This window comes from Pelecanus crispus, chromosome 1 (genome assembly GCF_030463565.1).
Source record: "Pelecanus crispus isolate bPelCri1 chromosome 1, bPelCri1.pri, whole genome shotgun sequence".
Taxonomy (NCBI): domain Eukaryota; kingdom Metazoa; phylum Chordata; class Aves; order Pelecaniformes; family Pelecanidae; genus Pelecanus; species Pelecanus crispus.
The window spans coordinates 111,244,831-111,266,541 of NC_134643.1; the positions used below are offsets into that span (position 1 = coordinate 111,244,831).

The following is a 21,711-nucleotide window of genomic DNA, read 5'->3' on the forward strand; positions in this document are numbered from 1 at the left end:
TTTTAGAATCTCATACTTGGGAAGATCTACTTATTTTTAATTTAAAAAAAAAAAAGAAAAACTATGATGATTGCAGATGAACACCAGGATGATATGTGAAAAGCAGACAGAAACAAAATGGGGGTGTAGATAAAACGCAGTGTGGAGATACTTGAAGTGATGCTCATGAGGGGCTGAAACAATTCCAGTTTCTTAATGTAATAATGGGCTACAAGCTCACTATTACCAGTCAGAATACAGAGCCTTGCGTTATAATAAGTGTATGAAAATAGCAACTCAATGCTAATAGCTGTCAAAAAAGCAGATACGGTACTTGGAATTGTGAATGGAATGGAGAGCAAAGAACAAAATCAGTATGCCACTCTAGTCTTTCATGATTTGTGTGCATCTTGAATGTTGGAGGCAGATCTGGTCCTGTTATCTCAAAGGATATACAGCATAACTGGAAAAAATGCTGTGAGAGAGTTGGTAAGACTAATAGCAGGTGTGGATTGGTTTTCATAAGAAAATAACTAAATAGCTAAGACTTCAGGGTAGAAAAGTGATCGTTGAAGGGGGAAGGATAACATTTTATAAAATCATGGCTTGCATAGAAAACATGAATAGGGAACATTTACTTTCTCTTCTAATGGAAAGATTAGGGGACATTAAATGACACTAACAAATGCCACATTCTGAGTCCAGAGAAGAGTTGTTCCTTGCAGTTGTTCACTGCAGTCTTCAGTCTTGCCACTGTTGCATAGGATTTTTTTTGAAAGAGTATTTTTCACTTGAGGGGATCATCTATATATGCTGTTATATTGTTGGTTGGAAAACTAAAGGGTGATGGTGCTTTTCAGCTAGACCTGTTTACAACTCACCTGGCTCTCTGGAATCTAGTGAGTTTTCATGCTAGAGTATAAAATGAGAATTGGGCTAATTGAACGAAAATTAGCTATTTACATACAAATGCTCCGAAACATTTTCAAATGCCTGCATGCTAATATGTTAGATTAACACTTGTTACATAGCAGTTGTGTGGCCTTTGTCAAGTAACAGCACTAGCAAGTTAGTAATTCAGTCACTGTTTTTAGACAGAATTACTAGTTTGTTTTTTTTCTCTTGAGTGAAATCACAGAAAACCAATCACATTCTTGATTGCATATAAATGAACATTTCATATTCACTCTGCATCTCTAAATCATGAGTGTTGTTAATAGCCCTTTATTTGCACATCCCAGGAACTTTACTTGAGATGTTTGCTTTATTTTCTGTGTTTTCTATAAAAATTCCAAAATGGTAGGTCACTTGTGGCTTATTGAGTTGATGCTAACATTTCACATTTGATATCTGTAGGCAAAAAGGTTCTCAGAAGTAATTATGCAGTTTGATCCCATCAGGTGAAATGTAGGACCACAACAGGGGTTAGAGAGCTATTAGTTTATTGATAATATATATTGATTTATATACTTGCACTCCCGTCGGTGAGCAGAGCCCCAGTAACCATGTGAAGGGATGGAAGGGGAAAACAGACGGGCGGGTCTGGCATCCAGTCGAGGCTCAGCTCAGGGATGTCCCTGCCTCAAGTTCAATACTTTCTCTTTTTGACAACAGATTATATATATCACACCCACATGATTACACATCACACAATACAAAGTTAAAATAATTGGAAGCTAGGGTCATTGTGACCTGATGATCATTGGCAGTAGCAGGATGCTTTCTTTGTGAACAGGGACTGGATCATGCACACCAAGCCATGTCCTTGGCTCCTCACCTATCTCCCAAGTCCTCCCCTTACTGTATAGAGTGCCTGCTTTAAAAAAACATGTTAGAAATACTTTTACTACACCCAAGGGTTTTCTTCACTTTGTTTTTGAACTGTTGTAGGCACTTGTTGGTGATAAGACGTTGGCGTTTCGACTGATGGATGCAGAGATGTATACAAACATGAGTGTGCTCTCGCCTCTTACTCCAGTTATTGATCGTGGAATACAGCTTCATAAAATGATTCGTCTCATTACTCATGCACTTGGAGGAGAGAGCTATCTGAACTTCATGGGTAAGTAATCTTAGGAACAAGTCTTTCATTTTCTCATCTACAGAATGCTTGGCAGGGCAATAAAACGATCTGACATCATCTTACATCCACAGTATTTATCACAATGCTGAAGTTTGGAGCATAAATGCTTTTATAAAGATTTAGTACAAAAAGTAATATGCATTGTTTTTCTGTCTGTACGATGTATTATAAGACAAGAAAATAAAATCAATGTGGTTCCTACTTGTAACAGAAATAACTTAAAAATGTGGTAAGCTCTAGTTCAGGTTACTCTGATTTACAACTCAGACTATTTTAATTGTTGTTCTGCAAGTTTGTCAGGTGGTGAGTGTTACATAGTCTTTCATCTCAATTCTTCTACTCTCCTAAACTTTTTAGGGTAACAGTGAATTGACTAAAGATAGCTCTGTGCTTATTTCAGTTATTTATTGTCAGGAAGTAATCTGGAATCAGTTGAATTATATTTAATTTCTTCTTAGTGAAGAGCAGGGGCTTAATGAGGTAGGCGAGGACAAATCATAGAGATAGGTGCATCCTGCTATGGAAGCAGGGAAATAGTAAGAGTTAACAATACTTTCTTTTTGTTCATAAGCTGTAAAATACAACTGTTGCATTGCTTCCTAAGCACTATAGCTACAAGAACATGGAGTAGTTAATGTCATTTAATTAACAAGTTACAGTTCCATGTAGTCATCTTAAGTTGAATGTTGTTCTTAGTTTTATACAAAATGCTGAAGCTATTTATGCTTGATGCTCTTTACCATATTCATGTTCTTTAATTTCTTTGCAAAATGATCCTTAGTTTATAGTAAAAATTGCAGTTCTGTAATGTGGAGTGACAAGTTCTGCATAGCAGTTGTGATAATCTCATGGGGGAAAAAAGACTGAAAGCATGCTGTAAATGACTGTCAGTTTTCTGACAACAAAACACTTGAAAATTATAGAAGTTTTAGCTTATATTGCCTTCAACTTTTATTGTTAAATGTTTTGTATTATCAAGTTAAAGGGGATTGTTGTATGTATATTGTCCTTCTTCCTTGATAGTATATTTAAAAATTATTTTTCTAATTAAAAAAATGGAGAACATTAATAATGCAATGGTAGCATTTGATTTAAGCATGTCTGTACTGATACATGCTTTCTTCCTCGGTATTAGAACAGTCAAAAAATACCATGTTTCTGGGTTTTCTTAAAAAGAATTAAAGCAACTTCAGTACAGAACAAATCAATTCATTATATGGTATACTAATAAAACTCTTGTTTCCAATAAAATGCAGAAATTTTTCCCAGGAGTGGAAAAGAGTTAACGAAATAAATATTTAAAGTGTGTAGTCAAGCATCGATATGTGCAAGGTATGATGTGTGCACTTCCATTCAAACTAGTGATACTACAATAGTTAGGAAGCAGGTGTTTAAAAAAATATGCCAGCTAAACTGCAGATGTCTCCGCCCCAGATTGACTTGGTAAGGCTAGAAAAATGATCAGTAACTCAGTGTGGCATGTTAAATCCACTGTGTCAATGCAGGTTGATCAAGCAATTAATATTGTGTATCCTTGAGTACGCAAATGTTTCAGTAATGTCATTATAGTTTGCTATATATAAAAGGTGAAAAGGTTGTAATAAATATTGGAGGAGAAAACATAAATTCAGAATGCTTGCAATCCAGCGTACTTAAAATGCATGTTGCAGCATGCTATCTAGTTAAGCAAATACAGTGACAAATGAGTTCTTTTAGCTTTCAGTTTTGAGCAAATGCTGAGGGTGAGGAAGAGAAGCCTCCTGTGGGATGGGGGAAAGAGTGGAAACCTCCTTTCACAACCCCTGGAGAAGGTAGTCCAGGTGCCTCTGTGCTTCCCTAGGTCCTTCCATAAATGTACCTTCTTTTTCTGAAAACAAAGACACCAAAGCAACATGCCGCTTTCTCAATGCTTTACTCACCATAGATTCATAGAATCATTTAGGTTGCAAAAGACCTTTAAGATCATCAAGTCCAACTGTTAACCTAGCACTGCTGAGTCCATTACTAAAACCATGTCCCTAAGCACCACATCTACACATATTTTAAATACTTCCAGGGATGGTGACTCCACCACCTCTCTGGGCAGCCTGTTTCAATGCTTGACAGCCCTTTCTGTGAAGAAATTTTTCCTAATATCCAACCTAAACCTCCCCTGGTGCAATTTGAGGCCATTTCCTCTCGTCCTATCACTTGTTACTTGGGAGAAGAGCCCAACACCCACCTCACTACAACCTCCTTTCAGGCAGTTGTAGAGAGCGATAAGGTCTCCCCTCAGCCTCCTCTTCTCCAGGCTAAACAACCCCAGTTCCCTCAGCCGCTCCTCATAAGGCCTGTGCCCCAGACCCTTCACCAGCTTTGTTTCTCCTCTTTGGACACTTTTTTCCATAAGGAAAAACAAACCACTTCTGAAAAATGTTGTATCAGGAGTGGAAATCTGTGTTCTCAAATGTATCCTGGAATTTCTCTTTGAAGATCTGGAATAATATTTAGTTACACTTGTGTCAGAGTATCATTTGTACTCCATATGTGCAAACAGATTCTTGAGAGTAGTTGTGCCCCATTGAACACCAAATGCTGATTGTGGCTTTCTCCTGTCCTTTTCACTTTTTGCACTGGACGGTTCTCTGATTCTTACAGGTATCTGTAAGAAACCATTGCAAAATTCCTGAAAGTTGTTATTCTTATTTTCATGTTTCTGGATGTTTAATTTTCACTGAAGACTTTATTTTCCTTTCCAATTTCTTATATCCCGGTATAGGCAATCAATGATATATGTAAACTTAAATGTGAATAGGCAAGTTTTGTCATTTCAGTAAATTGGTTCCCTTGTAACACAAACCATTGGGAGCATTCTTTCCTCTGGTCTGTATTTTGGTTTTCTGTGCAGCTTTGCAAGTAATCTCTGGGGCTTCTTGTGCCCATCTGGCATGGTAGACTTAACATAGAAAGGGAAAAACTCCATATGCTTGGCTGAAAATGAGCATGACAATGATAAACGTCCTGCTGTAGTGAATGAACACTCCAGAAGGACAGTTTGTTTAATAGTGATAATAAAAAAGTAGCAATTGTTTTGAAACTTGTGCTATGTCTAAATCCTCTACTTTCAAAGCAGGTAGGGAGCAACAGTCCTAATGTAGCTCTAGTTTGTTCAACCCAACTCCTGTTTTAGACAGAGCTTTTAATACTGAGACTGGCCAATATGGGTCAGAAGATGTCATACAACTCTAGGAAATCACAAAAATTACAAGCTGTTCTGCACAATGCTTTAGTAGGGTCACAGGTGATGCTTCTTTAAGGGTTTCCTCCACCACAGCTAAGCTTCCATGAAGATGTTGACATAGATAATACACATTTGACTGTGTGAACTTAAATGACACTTAAAGAGAAAGCCGCAGGCATTCACAGTGTGTGCCTGTAATAAAATTGCTTCCACTATTTACTATTAGAAATAATAGGGGGGGAAAAGACCCCTCTATTTGTACTCAAGTATTTTTGTTTGTAATTGTAGTGATATTGAAATACAATATGCATCTAATATTAACTTAATTAAAACCAGAAAAGTATCTGGAAAATGATTTGGAGACACAGATCTTTGCCCTCTCTAATATGAGGATTTGAAAATAAATCCAAAATAAAAACCCTGTATCTGACTACAATTCTTTATTGTCAATTTTAACCCCTACAAAATAACAAAAAGGCTTAAGATTTGAGTCTACTTCCTCAATAGCTAAACAAGGACTAATAGAAGTTGTTATAAGACTGCTAGAATACTACAAGAATCTTCTGATCTTACCTTGAAAATAAAGCAACCATTGTTGTTACCCACTGGACAATGTTTAACTTCAATGGAAAGACTTGCATATTTCCTGAAAATAATAGTTGAACTTACTGCTACAAAACTGTTCTGCCTGTATGTTGCTTCGTTTTCCTTTGGCTTCATTTTCCATCCTGTCCCTGAAGAAAAACTGTAGACAACTGTAACTGTTCCTTTCCCTTAAAAAATATTTTTCTTTTCTCTTGCTCATTGCCTGTGCCTTGCATTTAGGGAAACCCTGTGGGATGTGGGAAAGAGCTGTGCCAGTTCTCCATGTTCTCTTCTTATCTTGCAAGATACATCTGTTTGTCTGTCTAGATTTAGACAAGCAAGGTAGCTGCTTTCTTGCCTAGAATAGACATAAGATCCAGCCTTAAATAGCATTTTAGTTCCTTGGGATCCTTAATAGCACAAATATTTACTGTTTTATGCCACTGGAGGGTCTTGCTTTTCAGCTTGCTAACAATCCTTTTCTTGCTTCCTTCTTCATTTTAAATTGGCTTAAACTCAAATCTATTGATTTAAATGGAGATCAGTTCCTACATGAACCTCTAGCACTACTTTTCATTACTTTTCTATAGTAAAACAACTCTTAATTAGGACTCCAGAGACCAAGTCTCTCTCCCGGCAAAACAACTTTTTTTTAATATATGTATAGAAGCTAGAAAATGATTTGCAGTAATTAAAACATTTTTTGTGATCATGAGCATTGACTGATGGTGTTACTGTTTGGGTTGACATTTACCTCTTTCACTAATATCATCAAATCTATCTGTAAAGCTTGCTTTTTCCACTTGTTAATTCATTTGCACAGTAGTTTATCTACTTTCTCTATGGTTAGGGGTTTTTTTGATGCACTAAAACAGTTCTTTCTCTAATGGGTTGGTATGATGAGACCCTGTTCTCTCTTTGGCCTTAAATATAAAATAAAATGCTATGCATTATCTGTTGCTTTGAGTATTTTGGAGAGAAAAACTTAGATTTACTTTTTTTTTAAACTAAAGGATTTTGTAACATGAGGACTTGAAAATGTGTTGACAAACAAGAAAAGGAATGGTGCAAAACCTGTATCATAGCACCAATATCAGGGTGGGAAATGTGGGAAATTTACTTTAAGAAATAAAGATTAAAGATTTGAAATAAAATGATACAAAACTTACAATATAAATGGGAATGTTACTTAAAGGACAATCTGAAATACTTTTATTGCTATCTATTCTAGACAAAAAGGAATTGTATCAGGAAAAAGGAAATTTAACATAAGCCTAAGGGGGTTTTGTTTTCTTAGACATGTTGCAAGCAAATCACTTTGAATTTTCACACTTCTTTTTCTGTACACTTTGTCATGCTTATTATTCCTGTGCACTGGTTACAGTGTGACTTTTTAGACCGTGACCTAAAAAATGGCCTTGCAAGAGCAGATGCTATTTAAACTAGCTCCCTTCAGTCAACTCCTTTTATTAAACAACTTCGAAGTGCTCAGTTGGTAAAGACTGTGGTTTAGGAGACGTAGTTTGAAATCATCCTTCTTAATATGCTTACCTAGTATACCTGGCAAATGTGCTTTCTGTGCTGCTAGTTCTACCAGGTGCTTTCATTTCATGGCAGTGTGACAGAAACAATTATCTTCATTTTAAGGTAGACAACAAGAAGGATGCAATGTGTAATCTTTCCCACAGTTTGGCATAGACTTTTTGTCCTGTAGTGATAGACCACGTACAAATTGTTCCATAGTACCCTGTATGCCCCCACTCACAATTTGGGGCAGGCAGTGGCAGGGGGAAGAATCTGAATATATACATTAGGCTTCATTAATTGCTTTGAGAGTCTCTTCTGGAAAGTCTAGAGGTGCAAACTGTTAATATTTGCTGTTCATTTAGAGTTGATGGAAACAAACTTCATTTCTACACTTGCTCAAAACACATTAGAGTGACTGGGAGAAACGCAATTAAAGAGAGACTCTCATAATTTAAAATTAACACCCCACCCACACACGTACACACACACACAAATTAATTTTCCTTCTGTCCCACCTTCTCTTCACAAATAAGTAACAAGTGATAGGACAAGAGGAAATGACCTCATGTTGTGCCAGGGGAGGTTTATATTGAATATTAGGAAAAATCTCTTCACAGAAAGGGTTGTCAAGCATTGGAACAGGCTGCCCAAGGAAGTAGTTGAGTCCCCATCCCTGGAGGCATTTAAAAGACGTGTAGATGTGGCGCTTAGGGACGTGGTTTAGTGGTGGACTTGGCCGTGTTAGATTTACAGTTAGACTTGATGATCTTAAAGGTCTTTTCCAACCTAAACAATTCTGATCCAAATTAACTATGTCCCAATACTAGAAATCTCTTGTGGGAGTTGATTGCACTTCTGCCTTGAGAGGGTAGGGAAGAAAGCTCCATACGTGTGTGTATGTCATTTAAATACATAAGTAAAATGGTTACTAGCAGCAGTCTATACATGTGCTGGTGCGTTGGTGTCCGCACTATGGCTTCTCAAGTCAGGAACCTTGAAACAGAAGCCTTTGTAGTCATCAGCATCCTCAGAACTGCTCAAGAATCAACAATGCCTCCAACCATGTTCATGGATTGAATTCTGGGTAGGATTTTCCAGGGTAGGAGAGAGAATGTATAAATTGAGGTAGCTGTTGTGTGTATTGCTCCTTTTTTCTTTCAGAGTAATGCTGATGTTTCCTTAGTTTATTCCCAAGTCTTAAGTCTGTGGGTTATCAGATATTCCATTATTATTACTGTGGCAGATTTGTAGTAAATCAAGCCATTCTGACATGTTGTTTCTGTTACAAGGTGGTGGTGTTTTGTTTTTTTTTTTAAAGGGTAGTTTTCTAGTTGTTTTTCTCTGTTACTGATATGAAGAGATTTGATTTTTAAACCTGCTTTAAGTTATTTTGGGAACAGATTTTTTTCATTATGCCTAGTACCATTATTTAACCATGATGATGTTGTTACTGAGACTTCTGCTAATGTCTCAAGCTTTCTTCTTAAGACTCCCATCTGTTGCCTTGCATCTTGTATGATTGATACAGCTCAAAGTTCAGATTTGTAACATCTTTTCTGTCACCATGTGTGGGTGCATGCAACCTGGTCTACTGATATAATGGTTTGTGTGATGTGAGGATTTGCTAAAGAATAATAAATGAAGTTGTAAAATAAATATATTGAAGTTATATTAGAAAAAAGACTTCCATTTTCTGTTTGTATGACAGCCTTCATTTTTGCTTTATTGTTATTTTGAAGAACAATCACACTAATAGGCTGCTATATATTATAACTTTACACTTTCAGCACGGATTTTTGGAGAAATTTCTCTTTTCAAGCATTCAAAATTGTGATTTATAACAAATTATGACAAAATCATATTGTCATGCAAAGCTTTTCAACATCTTCTGGATTTCTAACTCTGCAGGGCATGGGTATTATTCTGTCCTCTCGTAATTGTTTTTTTTTTCTTCATAGCTACAAACTTCAGAAACTCTTTTCAGTAAGCTATAATTAAACTATGTACAGATGACATTAGTTTTACTTAGCTGTCTTCTATGGAAAAAAATACTTAATGGTTAAATCGAAAGACTGCAATAACCTGACTATATTTTATTTTCAGTTTCTTCACCTTGAATTCAAACAAATTAAAAATCAATAGGTTTACCTCACTTTCAGACTCCTGTGCTTTTTTAATTCAGAATGTAAGAACTGCAGTAAAAGCTTTGTCTTAAAAATGTATTCCAAATTTTTTGAGAGTTCTGCATCTAAATGCACATACTTGTACATAAGAAACTGTTTTGATTAGTCTTCAGATGTTGTCCAAAACCAAGATTTTTGTAGAGAACAGAATATTCTTGCCTGTTAGTATGGAAGTGTAATAATTTTTGTATATTTGATATTGATTTTTTTATATATATATATATATAGGTTTCTTTGCTTAATGATTCATTAAGTGCGTGAGCAATTCATTGTAGTGATCTTACGGTTTCTATGCTGTGGTTAACTTGGATCCAAACTAAATGCTTTGAACGTCTTCTGTTTGTGCAGTTGTGAAGTGCTTTAAAATGTTACATGGTGTAATTATTCTGAAAAATTTAAAAAGCTTGATTCATGCTATGAACTCTTTGTTAACCATTAGGGCTTTAGAAGAGCTTTGATGTTGTAAGGTATGTAAAAATGCCTTTGTGTGATTATTTTGCTCATAACTCCTTTTCAGAGAAAAAAAATTATCTGGTGCCATCTTCTGAGTAGAGAGCACTCTTGGGGATATGTCTGTGTTTTTCTTAGTCACATGAAAATTCAGTCAATCACTGCATGTATTCAGAATGACAGATTAGCTATATTTAGTGTAGCTAACCTATAGACTTCCGCTTCTAACACTCTGGGTCCTTGGTGCAAAACTGAAAGGAAGAAAAATATTTTCAGATTTTCATGTAAATATTAAATTCATCTATAGATAAAACTGGAATCCAACATTGAGGTCTCCATTTGGATTACAAAAAAAATGTGCTTTTAAGAGAGCGTAGGCTTGTTTGGTGTTTTATTTTTCCTCTGTTTTACCTTCTTCAATAAATTCATGTAATAGCATGTAGTTTTCACATAAAACTTAGCTTCCACTTTGTCATCAAGCAGAGGAGTGATATTTATTTTCTAGTTAGTTTATCAGCATCACTAATGACATGCTTAGGGCAGGAGGCTACTCATTTCCTGGATGCCAGATGTCTACAGAAATGGTCTACCTGATAAAAACTAAATCTGTACAAGGCCATCACTTGAAGAACTTTGTGTGTAAGAGTGGGGGAAAAATGGTAAGCATGCCCCACTCAAACAGTGGTAAATACGATGTTTGTATTAAAGCTTTTATCTTTTCTGTCCCTACTGCTCACTGTACTTCATACTATTTTGATGCTGATACGATCATAGAATCATTTAGATTGGAAAGGACATTTAAGATCATCAAGTCCAACCGTTAACCCTGCTGAGTCCACCACTAAACCATGTCCCTGAGTGCCACATCTACACATCTTTAAAATACCTCCAGGGATGGGGAGTCAACCACTTCCCTGAGCAGCCTGTTCTAATGCTTGACAACCCTTTCTGTGAAGAAATTTTTTTCCTAATATCCAATATAAACCTCCCCTGACACAACTTGAGGACATTTCCTCTTGTCCTATCACTTCTTACTTGGGAGAAGAGACCCACACCCACCTCACTACAACCTCCTTTCAAGTAGTTGTAGAGAGCCTCCTTTTCTCCAGGCTAAACAACACCAGTTCCCTTAGCCAGTCTTCATAAAACTTGCTCTCTAGACCATTCATTGTCTTTGCCCTTCTTTGGACATGCTCTAGTAACTCAATGTCTGTCTTGTAGTGATGGGCCCAAAACTGAATACAGTATTCAAGGTGTGGCCTCACCAGTGCTGAGTACAGGGGAACGATCACTTCCCTGCTCCTGCTGGCCACCCTATTTCTGATACAAGCCAGGATGCTGTTGGCCGCCTTGGCTGCCTGGGCCCACTGCTGGCTCATGTTCAGCCAGCTGTCAGCCAACACCCCCAGGTCCTTTTCTGCCAGGCAGCTTTCCAGCCACTCTTCCCCAAGCCTGTAGCGTTGCATGGGGTTGTTGTGCCCGAAGTGCAGGACCCGGCACTTGGCCTTGTTAAACCTCATACAGTTGACCATGGCCTGTCAATCCAGCCTGTCCAGATCCCTCTGTAGAGCCTTAACACTCCCACCCAGTTTGGTGTCGTCTGCAAACTTACTGAGGGTGCACTTGATACCCTCGTCCAGATCAGTGATAAAGATATTAAATGGAACTGGCCCCAATACTGAGCTCCTGGGCAACACCACTTGTGACTGGCTGTCAACTGGATTTAACTCCATTCACCACAACTCTTTGGGCTCGGCCATCCAGCCAGTGTTTTACCCAGTGAAGCATATGCCCATCCAGGCCATGAGCAGCCAGTTTCTCCAGGAGAATGCTGTGGGAAGGCCTTACTAAAGTCTAGGTAGACAACATCCACAGCCTTTCCCTCATCCACTAAGGGGATCACCTTGTCATAGAAGGAGATCAGGTTAGTCAAGCAGGACCTTCCTTTCATAAACCCATGCCGATTGCCTGATTGTCCAGTACATGCCACATGATGGCACTCAAGATGATCTGCTTCATAACCTTCTCAAGCACCGAGGTCAGCCTGACAGACCTGTAGTTCCCTGGGTCCTCCTTCAGGCCCTTCTTGTAGATGTGTGTCACATTTGCTAACTTCCAGTCAACTGGGACCTCCATGGTTGGCCAGGACTGCTGATAAATAATGGAAAGTGGCTTGGTGAGCACTTCCGCCAGCTCCCTTGGTACATTTGGGTGGATCCCATCCAACCCCATAGACTTGTGCATGTTTAAGTGGTGTAGCAGATTGCTAACCGTTTCCCCTTGGATTATGGGGCTTCATTCTGCTCCCATCCCTGTCTTCCAGCTCAGGGGACTGGGTACCCTGAGAACACCTGGTGTTACTATTAAAGACTGAGGCAAAGAAGGCATTAAGTACCTCAGCCTTTTCCTCATCCTTTGTCACATTACCACCCTCATCCAGTAAAGGATGGAGGTTCTCCTTAGCCCTCCTTTTGTTGCAAACTGATTTATAGAAACATTTTCTTACTGTCTTTTATGGCAGTAGCCAGATTAAGTTCTAGTTAGGCTTTTGCCCTTCTAATTTTCTCCCTGCATAACCTCATGATGTCCTTGTAGTCTTCCTGAGTGGCCTGGCCCTTCTTCCAAAGGTCATAGACTCTCCTTTTTCCCCTGGAGTTCTAGCCAGAGCTCTCTCTTTAGCTAGTCCAGTCTTCTGCCCCTCTGGCTTGTCTTTCAGCCCATGGGGAAGGCCTGCTCCTGAGCCTTTAAGATTTCCTTCTTGAAGAATGTCCAGCCTTCCTGGACTCCTTTGTCCTTCAGGACTGCCTCCCAAGGGACTCTGGCAACCAGGCCCCTAAACAGCCTGAAGTCTGCCCTCTGGAAGTCCAAGGTGGCAGTTCTGTTGACCTGCCTCCTTACTTCTCCAAGAATCGAAAACTCTATCATTTCATGATTGCTATGCCCAAGATGGCCTCCAACCATCACATCACCCACAAGTCCTTCTCTGATTGTAAACAACAGGTCCAGTGGGACAATGATAATTTATCAGTACTCATTTTAAGTTACTTATTTCTGAAACCCTCACGCTGAAAAGAAGTTACAACAGCCTCTCACCACACCCATCTGTATTTTAGTTGACTTTTTGTAGACTGTCTGTACTCAGTAATCTGGAAGGGGCTCAGCAATTACATGGCCAAGGGGAAAAATGGTTCATTTTTCTCCAAAACCACCTACCAAGGAGCAAAAAACTTCTTCCTGATTATACTTTGTAGGCTGGCTTTTAAAGAGAGAGAAGTGACACAAACTGTGTTTTCCTTGGTGTCCCAATCAAGTCATTTAGCAACATGAAACTGTAGCGAGCTGGTGTAAGAGCATGCATAAGAATGCGTTAATCAGCAATCCTACCTTTGGTGATGCGTAGTTCTTTCTCAGACTGGTTTCAGGCAATGCAGAGCCAAATAGAATTAAACTCTACATGTTATTCAGTAAGGAATTGTTGTTTTGAGACACGACTGAGCAGGTGACATTTTGTATTAGTAAAGTCTGAATAATAGATCCTTAGGCATACATTCCAATTTGGATTTTAATGTGTGCAGTTGTGGTGATTTGAAATGAGTTCACCTCAGTAGTGTCATTAATTCCCCGAATCAATGCAGTTTAAACTGAGATAACACATTCGGTGATGACACTGGAATAAAAAAAAAATGTCTTTATGAGTTCAAGAACTTCTTATTTTCAATAGCCCTATTGATTAGCTTAAAATCTGCTCATTTTCTTAATTTTCTGAGCCCATCAGTCCAGTGCTCACTCAGAAAATTTACTAGAATATGAGTTTAAACAACATTGTAGCTGAATTTGCATTGATCTTCAAGCGGCAAGGTACTTTCCATGCAAATTTTTGTAAGAAGTGGTAAATTCTGCAGAGTAAAGCATATTAAAACATCCTTTATACATGTTGCCCTGTCTTTCTCAGATGTCTTTTGAGGTCTTCAGTTTGAAATTTCAGTCTATGCAGGCTTCAAATGTCACTAGAATTTATCGCTGCAAGCATAGGCTACATGCTTTGACTTGGAGTACATTTCTGTTTTAAGTTATTATAACCTTGTTGAGGTTTACAAAAAGAAAATCTGAAAGCGCTCTAACCCATTTGTGCTTCCATATGTCAAGAGATTTAATGAAAAAATGCTTTTATATAGTAGCAGTCATAGAGAGGTAGCTATGTATTGGTGTTGGAGGGAGGAAACGTGTGCAAGGTACAAGGCAGACCAGAACACGGGGGTGGAGGAGGCACACAGTCAGGTTGGTATTGGAGTGGAGCTGCAGGTTCCATTAACTCAGGACACTCACTTTATCTTTCCCACTGAAAAGTTGCATTCCTATACATAATTCAGGGTAAACTATTTCCATGAGCTCATGGAAATTGATAAAAATACAGTGAAAATGGGGTATTTTAGTTTTACTTCAGAGTTAAGTGTTACGAGGTTAATCTTGTGTGGGAATATAGAGCTGATTTTAGTAAGTTCTCAAGAAGGGTGAGGAGGAATTTATAGTGGAGTAAATTAGAAAGGGAGTTTAGGAAGAGGGTAAAATTAGTTTTGGCTGAACAGAAAATTAATTTTGTTAGGGGTTTTTTTGTGAATAGAACACATCTTTTGAGTTGGAATGTCTTGTTGAATATAAAAAGACTGCTTCGTTCTAAATATATTACGTAAAAGTGTAGGGCTGGAGGAGAAACAGGAGAAGTGACTTAACATCACAAGGAGAACAGAGGATTATTCACAAAGCCAAGAGCACTAGTGCAGTCTTTCTACGGCCGTAAGCCCAGAACTCTTACTCATTTGCAATAGTTACTCAGATCTTTTTGAAATTCAGAGCAGGTCCTGCTAGCAAGGTATTTCCATTGAATAACTTCTTAACTAGCGTTTTTTAGAGATATTATTCAGAAGTAATCTATTAATCCACTCCTGACTTGAGACAGTCCATAGACTATGAAACAGCTCCCTTAAGCTCATCATTTTTTTACATCAGGCTAACTATTAATGCAAAATAAAATATTGTTGGAAAGCCTGGATCATCCTGATGGTTGTATTATAGGTCAGCTCTTTGTGCAGCCTAAGCTCCCAACCTTTGTCTTCGTAATGAAGAAATATATGGTCTTATTTCAAAATAATAATGCAAAAAAAAAAAAAAGGAAATTGAGAGGAAAATGTTAATCTGTTTTAGCATATAGTATTGGATCAGCAGCATACTTTCCACCATTCACCTTGTATGCATTAAATTTGTGAAACGTACAAACGTTGGGATTGTGATGTGCACTTAAAACACTAGGTTTTATTTTTCCCTTATTGTAGATGTCTGCATAGGTGTCTCTTGTGCATGTGTTCTCTCTAGGACTGGGGGAATGCATATATGGCCTTGTAAAAACAAACAAACAAACAAAAAACTGGGTTCAGACTGAGCTTTTGTTCTCATGTTTGTTTATTTTTGTGATTCATTGTTTATTTTAGTTCATAGTGGTTGCCACCATCTTAGAAAGTGAGCAACTATACATAATATTGCTTGAAGGGAAAAATGCAGAAATCTGAACTGGATGGACTTCCATAATTTGGACTTTTTTGTTTCATCTAAGCTAGCATAGTGAGAGTGCTAGCTATTTATAGGTACCAAAATACTGTGTAAATGTATATTCTATTTTTAATAATTCTTAATTTGTGATATTCTGCTTTTTTCCTCATTGTGTTCTGTTCAGCTGTACTTGGCAGCTTTTATGCAGACCTTTATGAATATGTGAATAGTTAGTTCTTTAAAACCCTGTATTTTTTCAGTGTATTTTTATATCTCATCTAGCTTTACATCTGTTTCCTAATAATTCCATCTTTTTTTTTTTATTTTGGAGGAAAAAAAAAAAATCTAGCAAGTACTACTGAAAATATTCTATATGGCAATAGTATGTTTGAAATACTAGGTTATCTTGTTTCTAAATTTGCTTTTTATTGCAATGTGGGCCTTACATGATCTCTCTTATCTTAATACATGTCATACTTGCAAGCATCTTGGTGCTAAAGCACTGACACACACTGATCAGAGAAGTAAAGATGATCTAGAACAAAGTCATGGAGGTGCTATTTCGCGTAACTCTTATTCCTGCCTGCTTTTCAAAGGAGAAATTGGAAGTTTAGCCAGACCAATCTCCTCAACTGAAGTTTGTGGGTTTTGTTTTAAGTTCCATTTAATTTCTGGTTTTGTCATGAAGGTTCTTACCCTCCTCTCCATGATCTAATCCTAAGTTTTAGAAGCTATGCTATAAGCAGTGCTATGCCTTTCTATGTCAAATTTAATATGACTATTCAAAGCCTGTAAGTTGATAAGCATGCCAGAATATTGATGGGTTCATTTCAGTAGATGTAAAGAGAACTTGCCTTATTTGTGCAGACTTCTCCAGTACGTGAAATTTGTTGTTCTGGGGGCGAGGGGGGGGGGGAATCAATAATGCTATACACTTGTTATGATGCTGGCTGTGACTAGTCTTAGAAATATAATAAGCTATTTGTTGATATCCTGCCTTCTTGCTTCTGGGAAGGAAGGGGGTGTCTCGATTAAAAATGGTGAAACAGGGAGTCTCTTAATTTAAAATAGTCTTCATTTTCGTTAGTTTTACCTAGACATAGTTAAAGTTTTTAAAAAAATTGTAAAATTGCCTTTCCATATTTACTAGTTGCATTTATATTTGTAGGCCAGAAGGACTGTATCTTTAATTTTTCATTTCCTACATGGAAGGCTATTGTTTGGTTTGTACACTACACATAATACAGGACCAAATACATCGCTTGTCTCTGAAAAATTAAATACAGGAAGAGGCCAGTAGAAATAAATAAAACTTATCTTAATAAAGGAGCTGTCTATGTGTTATATTCTCTCAGTAATTTTTTGCTTTGTAGTGTTTTCTGGTTTATGAATGTTGAAAATAGTAAGAGAAACCAGGCACTCTTGAACAAGTGACAGAAAACAGTATGAGGTGTGACTGAAGGGCTTATGTTCCATTCCTCCTCAGTGCCTGACTGTAAATACGGAAATGCTTGTGCTAGAAGTATTTCTACAAGGAATATATATTGAGAAGAGCCTGTAGAAAGCAGTAGTGAGTATATTTGGTTTAGAAGTTGTAGTGTATCTTTATAAGAAGGTTTGGGGTTTTTTTATCTCCCAGTTTATAAAGGGATGATGTGAGCTGTATCTGAGATACCAAGATGCTAGACTCAGGGGGACACGAAGTTTTTACTAGTCCCATGTTCCAGCCCTGCCTCTCTATTCCTCGCCCCCACTGTTACCATGCAGTATCAGGTTTTCAAAGGATATGTTGTTTTCTGACAATAAAATGTTCCCATTAAGATCTAAATAAGAAGACAAGCAGTGAAATAAGCTACCCAGTGTAGTGTGGCTGTGTAAAAGAATGAAATGGAACAAAAATGAACGAGGAATGACACTGGCAAATAAATTTTTGCAGATAAAGATGTGATTTTACTTGTTTGAGAGGATTGTTTTCCTTTTTTTTTTAAAGAAGATCCATGCAAAGTATTTATCACTCCCACAAGTTTATTTTTTTAAAAAAACGAAGGAATGAAAAATCATTACTGAGAAGTATTTCATATGTCCAATTCAAAATCTCTTTGTGCAAGTAATCTCTAATGGTTTCTTGCCTGTGTTTTGTGGTTTGCTTTTGTCACTTTGAATTTCCATACAGCATTGCTGGAGGGGGAGAGGAGAAATCATCTTAGTGTTTGTACATGTTTGGCTTTCCTCAAACAGTTGTAACACAACGCTTTTCTGACATTGAAGCAGGCTTTTTTTTTTCTGAAATCAAAGTTTACTTTTTCCTTTGACAAAGAATTTTTGTCTTGAAGGCACAAAAAGCATTACGTACCTCCTAATATGGTTGCAATACATTTTCAGCTTGGGCCCTAAGAAAGTGGTATTGCTGCTTTGTATACAGTGCAATGACAGCATGAAGTACTTTGAATGCATACATATTTCAGTGAAATAGAATGCTATTTTTGGAAATAATGTTTTAAAATAAAATAATTAGTGAATACATGCATACAAAATAAATTCTAGCAATTACGTGAAACTTTGGGGTACGGAAAGGAGCAGTATGTGTTAATATTCTTTTAGTAAAAAATTGCTCAAGGAAAAAAAAGTTGGAGGTGGCTACTTAGATGAGACTGCTTATTTTATACAGCTAGCTCAGAAGTATTTGTTTCAAAACCTGAAAAACAAATTAAAATTTTATCATGTTTTAAGCAGCTGCAATGTAATCTAGAAATAATTTCTGCTCTGATTCTCATTTATCAGTGTAAATTTATTTGGTAGCTATTAAATTGGTGTCACAAGGAAAACCTAAAATGATTAGTTAGTTATGTCTTGAAAGGCTCCCAGCTTTGTTATGCCTTCAGCTGATTCAGGTCTTAGGGCTAATTTAAATGTGTTTCAAGTATAAGACAAATACTGTCATATTTGCGTCTGTTTATATATCAAATTGTTGAATTTCAAAACCAGAAGGGATAACTGTAATCTGCAAATACAGAGGCAGAATACAATGGAGCGAAGCCAGGGGATAGCTCATGGTAAATCTCTTGCAGTTTCTTGGAAACTGGATCTCATAGGTTCACAGTGTTAGACCATTCATTTACAACTATTTGCTTCTTTCCTAACTTCCTCTGAACAAAGTTGTTTGGAAAAAAAAAAAAAAATTAGTATTTAGATAGATAACAAATCTTGCTTCATGATACCTCCTTTCTTATGTGAATGACTCTAGACAAAAGTTATCATTCTGATCTATGAAGATGCTTGTTCAGAGTCATCCTTTCCCCAGCTGCCACAAGGATGCACTGTCCAATATGCAACTTTTCTCCCACCTGCATTACCAGGCCAATAAGAAGGAACACTTGATTGATTCCCAGTGAAGCCCCCCCCAGAGGGAGGGAGTTAGATTTCTTTTTAATATTACAAAATTCTGTTTGATCTTCTCCCAAATTCAAAATTAAACTGGAGTTTTAAAACATATTGTTCTGTTCTATCACGTGTATGCTAGTCACTTCAGGCAGGTCACTTTGCTCACTCTTGCTGTCTCAGTCCCTAACCTAACGGTATATTCTGAGATCATCTTCCTGTCGATATAAATGCAGCTAGAGATACCAAAATATGTAGCTTCCTGTTGGCTTTGGCTGAGGAATAACATATACTGAATAGTGTCTTCTTTCATAAAAGCTGGTGGCATGAAGCGACGTGGTGAATTCGACAAGTTATTTGTAGAAAGTTCTTAGACTTTTTTTAGCTTTTCTGAGGCTTTCCTAAATTAAAAAAAAAAAACCAAAAAAACAAACCACAACCCAAAACAAAACAAGAACCATCACCAGTAGTTTGAAGTCTAGCAGGTATCCTCTGCTTCTTTTTGTGAACCCATGCTGCTTGGCTCATGTACATAAACCTCATACTAGTGTTCTTAATGTATGGGCTGATATGTATCTGGAGTTATGTATGTAATATGCTAGTTATCAGGAAATGCTGTAGTGCTGTAGTGGGTCTTGGATTTCCTAGTTATTTGAACAATTTTCTATACTACAACCTGAAAATCGGTAGGTGAAATAGAAAATTGGCAGAAGCTCTGCCTGATGACACTCTGAGTACCTCTTAAAAGCTCTTCATCAAAAGACATATTATTGGGGGGCAAATGGCCAAAATCTTCTCTCTATTCTTTCTGCCTGTAGTGAGAATGATTAACCTTAAGGAAGGAGAGTGGAATAATGCCACTTAAGCAAGTGCATCTTGTGGATCTTCTGACGTCTCTTAAAGCTGTTCCTTTAAGGCATGCCCTATTCAGAAGTACAAGGGAAGGAGAATGGAAAGATCAACTAAACCTGTAGAAAGGATGTTTTCTGCTACAACTTATTTTTCAAAAAGAATATGGTAACATTCAGTTACAATCTAGTTTGTTTCCCTATTATGTTTTAAATTGCAGCAAACATCTGGACCTGCTGGAGCGGGTCCAGAGGAGGGCCACAAAAATGATCCGAGGGCTGGAGCACCTCTCCCGCGAGGCCAGGCTGAGGGAGTTGGGGCTGTTCAGCCTGGAGAAGAGAAGGCTGCAGGGAGACCTTATTGCGACCTTCCAGTACTTAAAGAGGGCTTATAAGAAACATGGGGACAGACTTTTTAGCAGGGCCTGTTGCAACAGGACAAGGAATAATGCTTTTAAACTAAAAGAGACTAGATTCAGACTAGATAGAAGGAAGACATTTTTCACTACGAGGGAGTTGAAACACTGGAATAGGTTGCCCAGAGAGGTGGTAGATGCCCCATCCCTGGAAGCACTCAATGTTAAATTGGACGGGGCTCTGAGCAACCTGATCTAGTTGAAGATGTCCCTGCAAATTACAGGGGGGAGTTGGATGAGATGACCTTTAAAGGTCCCTTCCAACCCAAATTATTCTATGATCTTATTTTAAGCCTGTTCTCTCAATCTTGCAATTTCCGCCCCCCCCCCCCCCCCATCTCCCCACAGGCAAACAAAAATATGATGAAGGCATCACTGGACAATTGCTCTCTAATATTACACATTTTGGAGAGTATTTTATAAACCACTTGCTACTTGTAGCAAAGCTGCCATCAGTAACCAATTCTCCAAGTCCTTTTTATCTGAAAAGCGATGTTTCGCTTCAGCTTCCAAAGCTATTGCCTGATGGGCAATTGCCTGATGGGCTTTATTTAAACCTGCTAAATTGTTTTTCTTCTTTCCTCTTGTTTTCTCTTTTCCTGTATTTTTTTTTTCCTTTCACCCATTTATCTGTTGTGCTTACACTGGTTTAATGTAAAGGTGAGTAGAGACTATCTTTAAATTACACTTGTAAATCTAGCCCATCTGTTCATCAGGATACTTGTGAGAGTCTGCCCTAGCCTTCACGGTAGTTGCATTTTCCATGCACACACCCATACTGGTAGCACCATCCTCAGTTACTCAAACAGGGACCTGCTTCATAAAGTTGCTAACTCTGTTATGCAGAACAGTTTATTTATTTTTTTATTTCATAGTCTAAAAGCATGGCATCAGAAGTTCTGGGTGTCTCATGCAATTGTAGATTAGTATTAGAAGGTAATGCTCTTCAGAGACTGGTTCTTAATTACAGCCTTTCTTTATGCTATTCTGGTGTTGTAAACAGTCATAAAAGTATTTTAATAAAATGCAAGCATTATGTTGCTGTTATATTTTAGCTTTTCCTTTCTTGTTTTTTATACTCTGAGATGTGAATAAAAATGGTTTGAAGATCAGATTTAAGGTGCTTTAAAATGAAATTTTGTAACACTTCCGTCCATATAAAACATCTGTATGCGTCCACATGAAGCAATTGCAAATCTATACTAAATCTGAGAAGCTGATGTAGTGAGCATTCCAAGACTAAGTATTTTTGTGGAAGCAGCACATCTCAGTGGTTTTAAATGAATTATGATTTTTAACATCATGCAGGTGCAGTCACCCTGTATCTGACAGACACGTTATATCTTGCAAAAAGTTCAGAATAACTCTTTGAAAACTGTGTGAGACTTGGTCCCTATTCCAGTGAGAAGGAGAGAGAACACCAGGGCAATTACTTTCTTCAGCAGGTCAGAACTATGTCATCATAGGTTTTTGCTCATTACTGCATACCTTTTGTGCA

General features: G+C 37.6%; 1 protein-coding gene across 1 annotated transcript in view; it reads left to right on the forward strand.

Annotated features, from left to right (window-relative positions):
* The window catches only part of GBE1 (1,4-alpha-glucan branching enzyme 1), a 178,230-nt gene that overhangs the window by 112,521 nt on the left and 43,998 nt on the right, over window positions 1-21,711 (forward strand). The window contains exon 12 of the mRNA XM_075718169.1: window positions 1,870-2,041. Within this exon, the coding sequence (XP_075574284.1) occupies window positions 1,870-2,041 (172 nt within the window). The remainder of the gene's footprint in view (window positions 1-1,869; window positions 2,042-21,711) is intronic.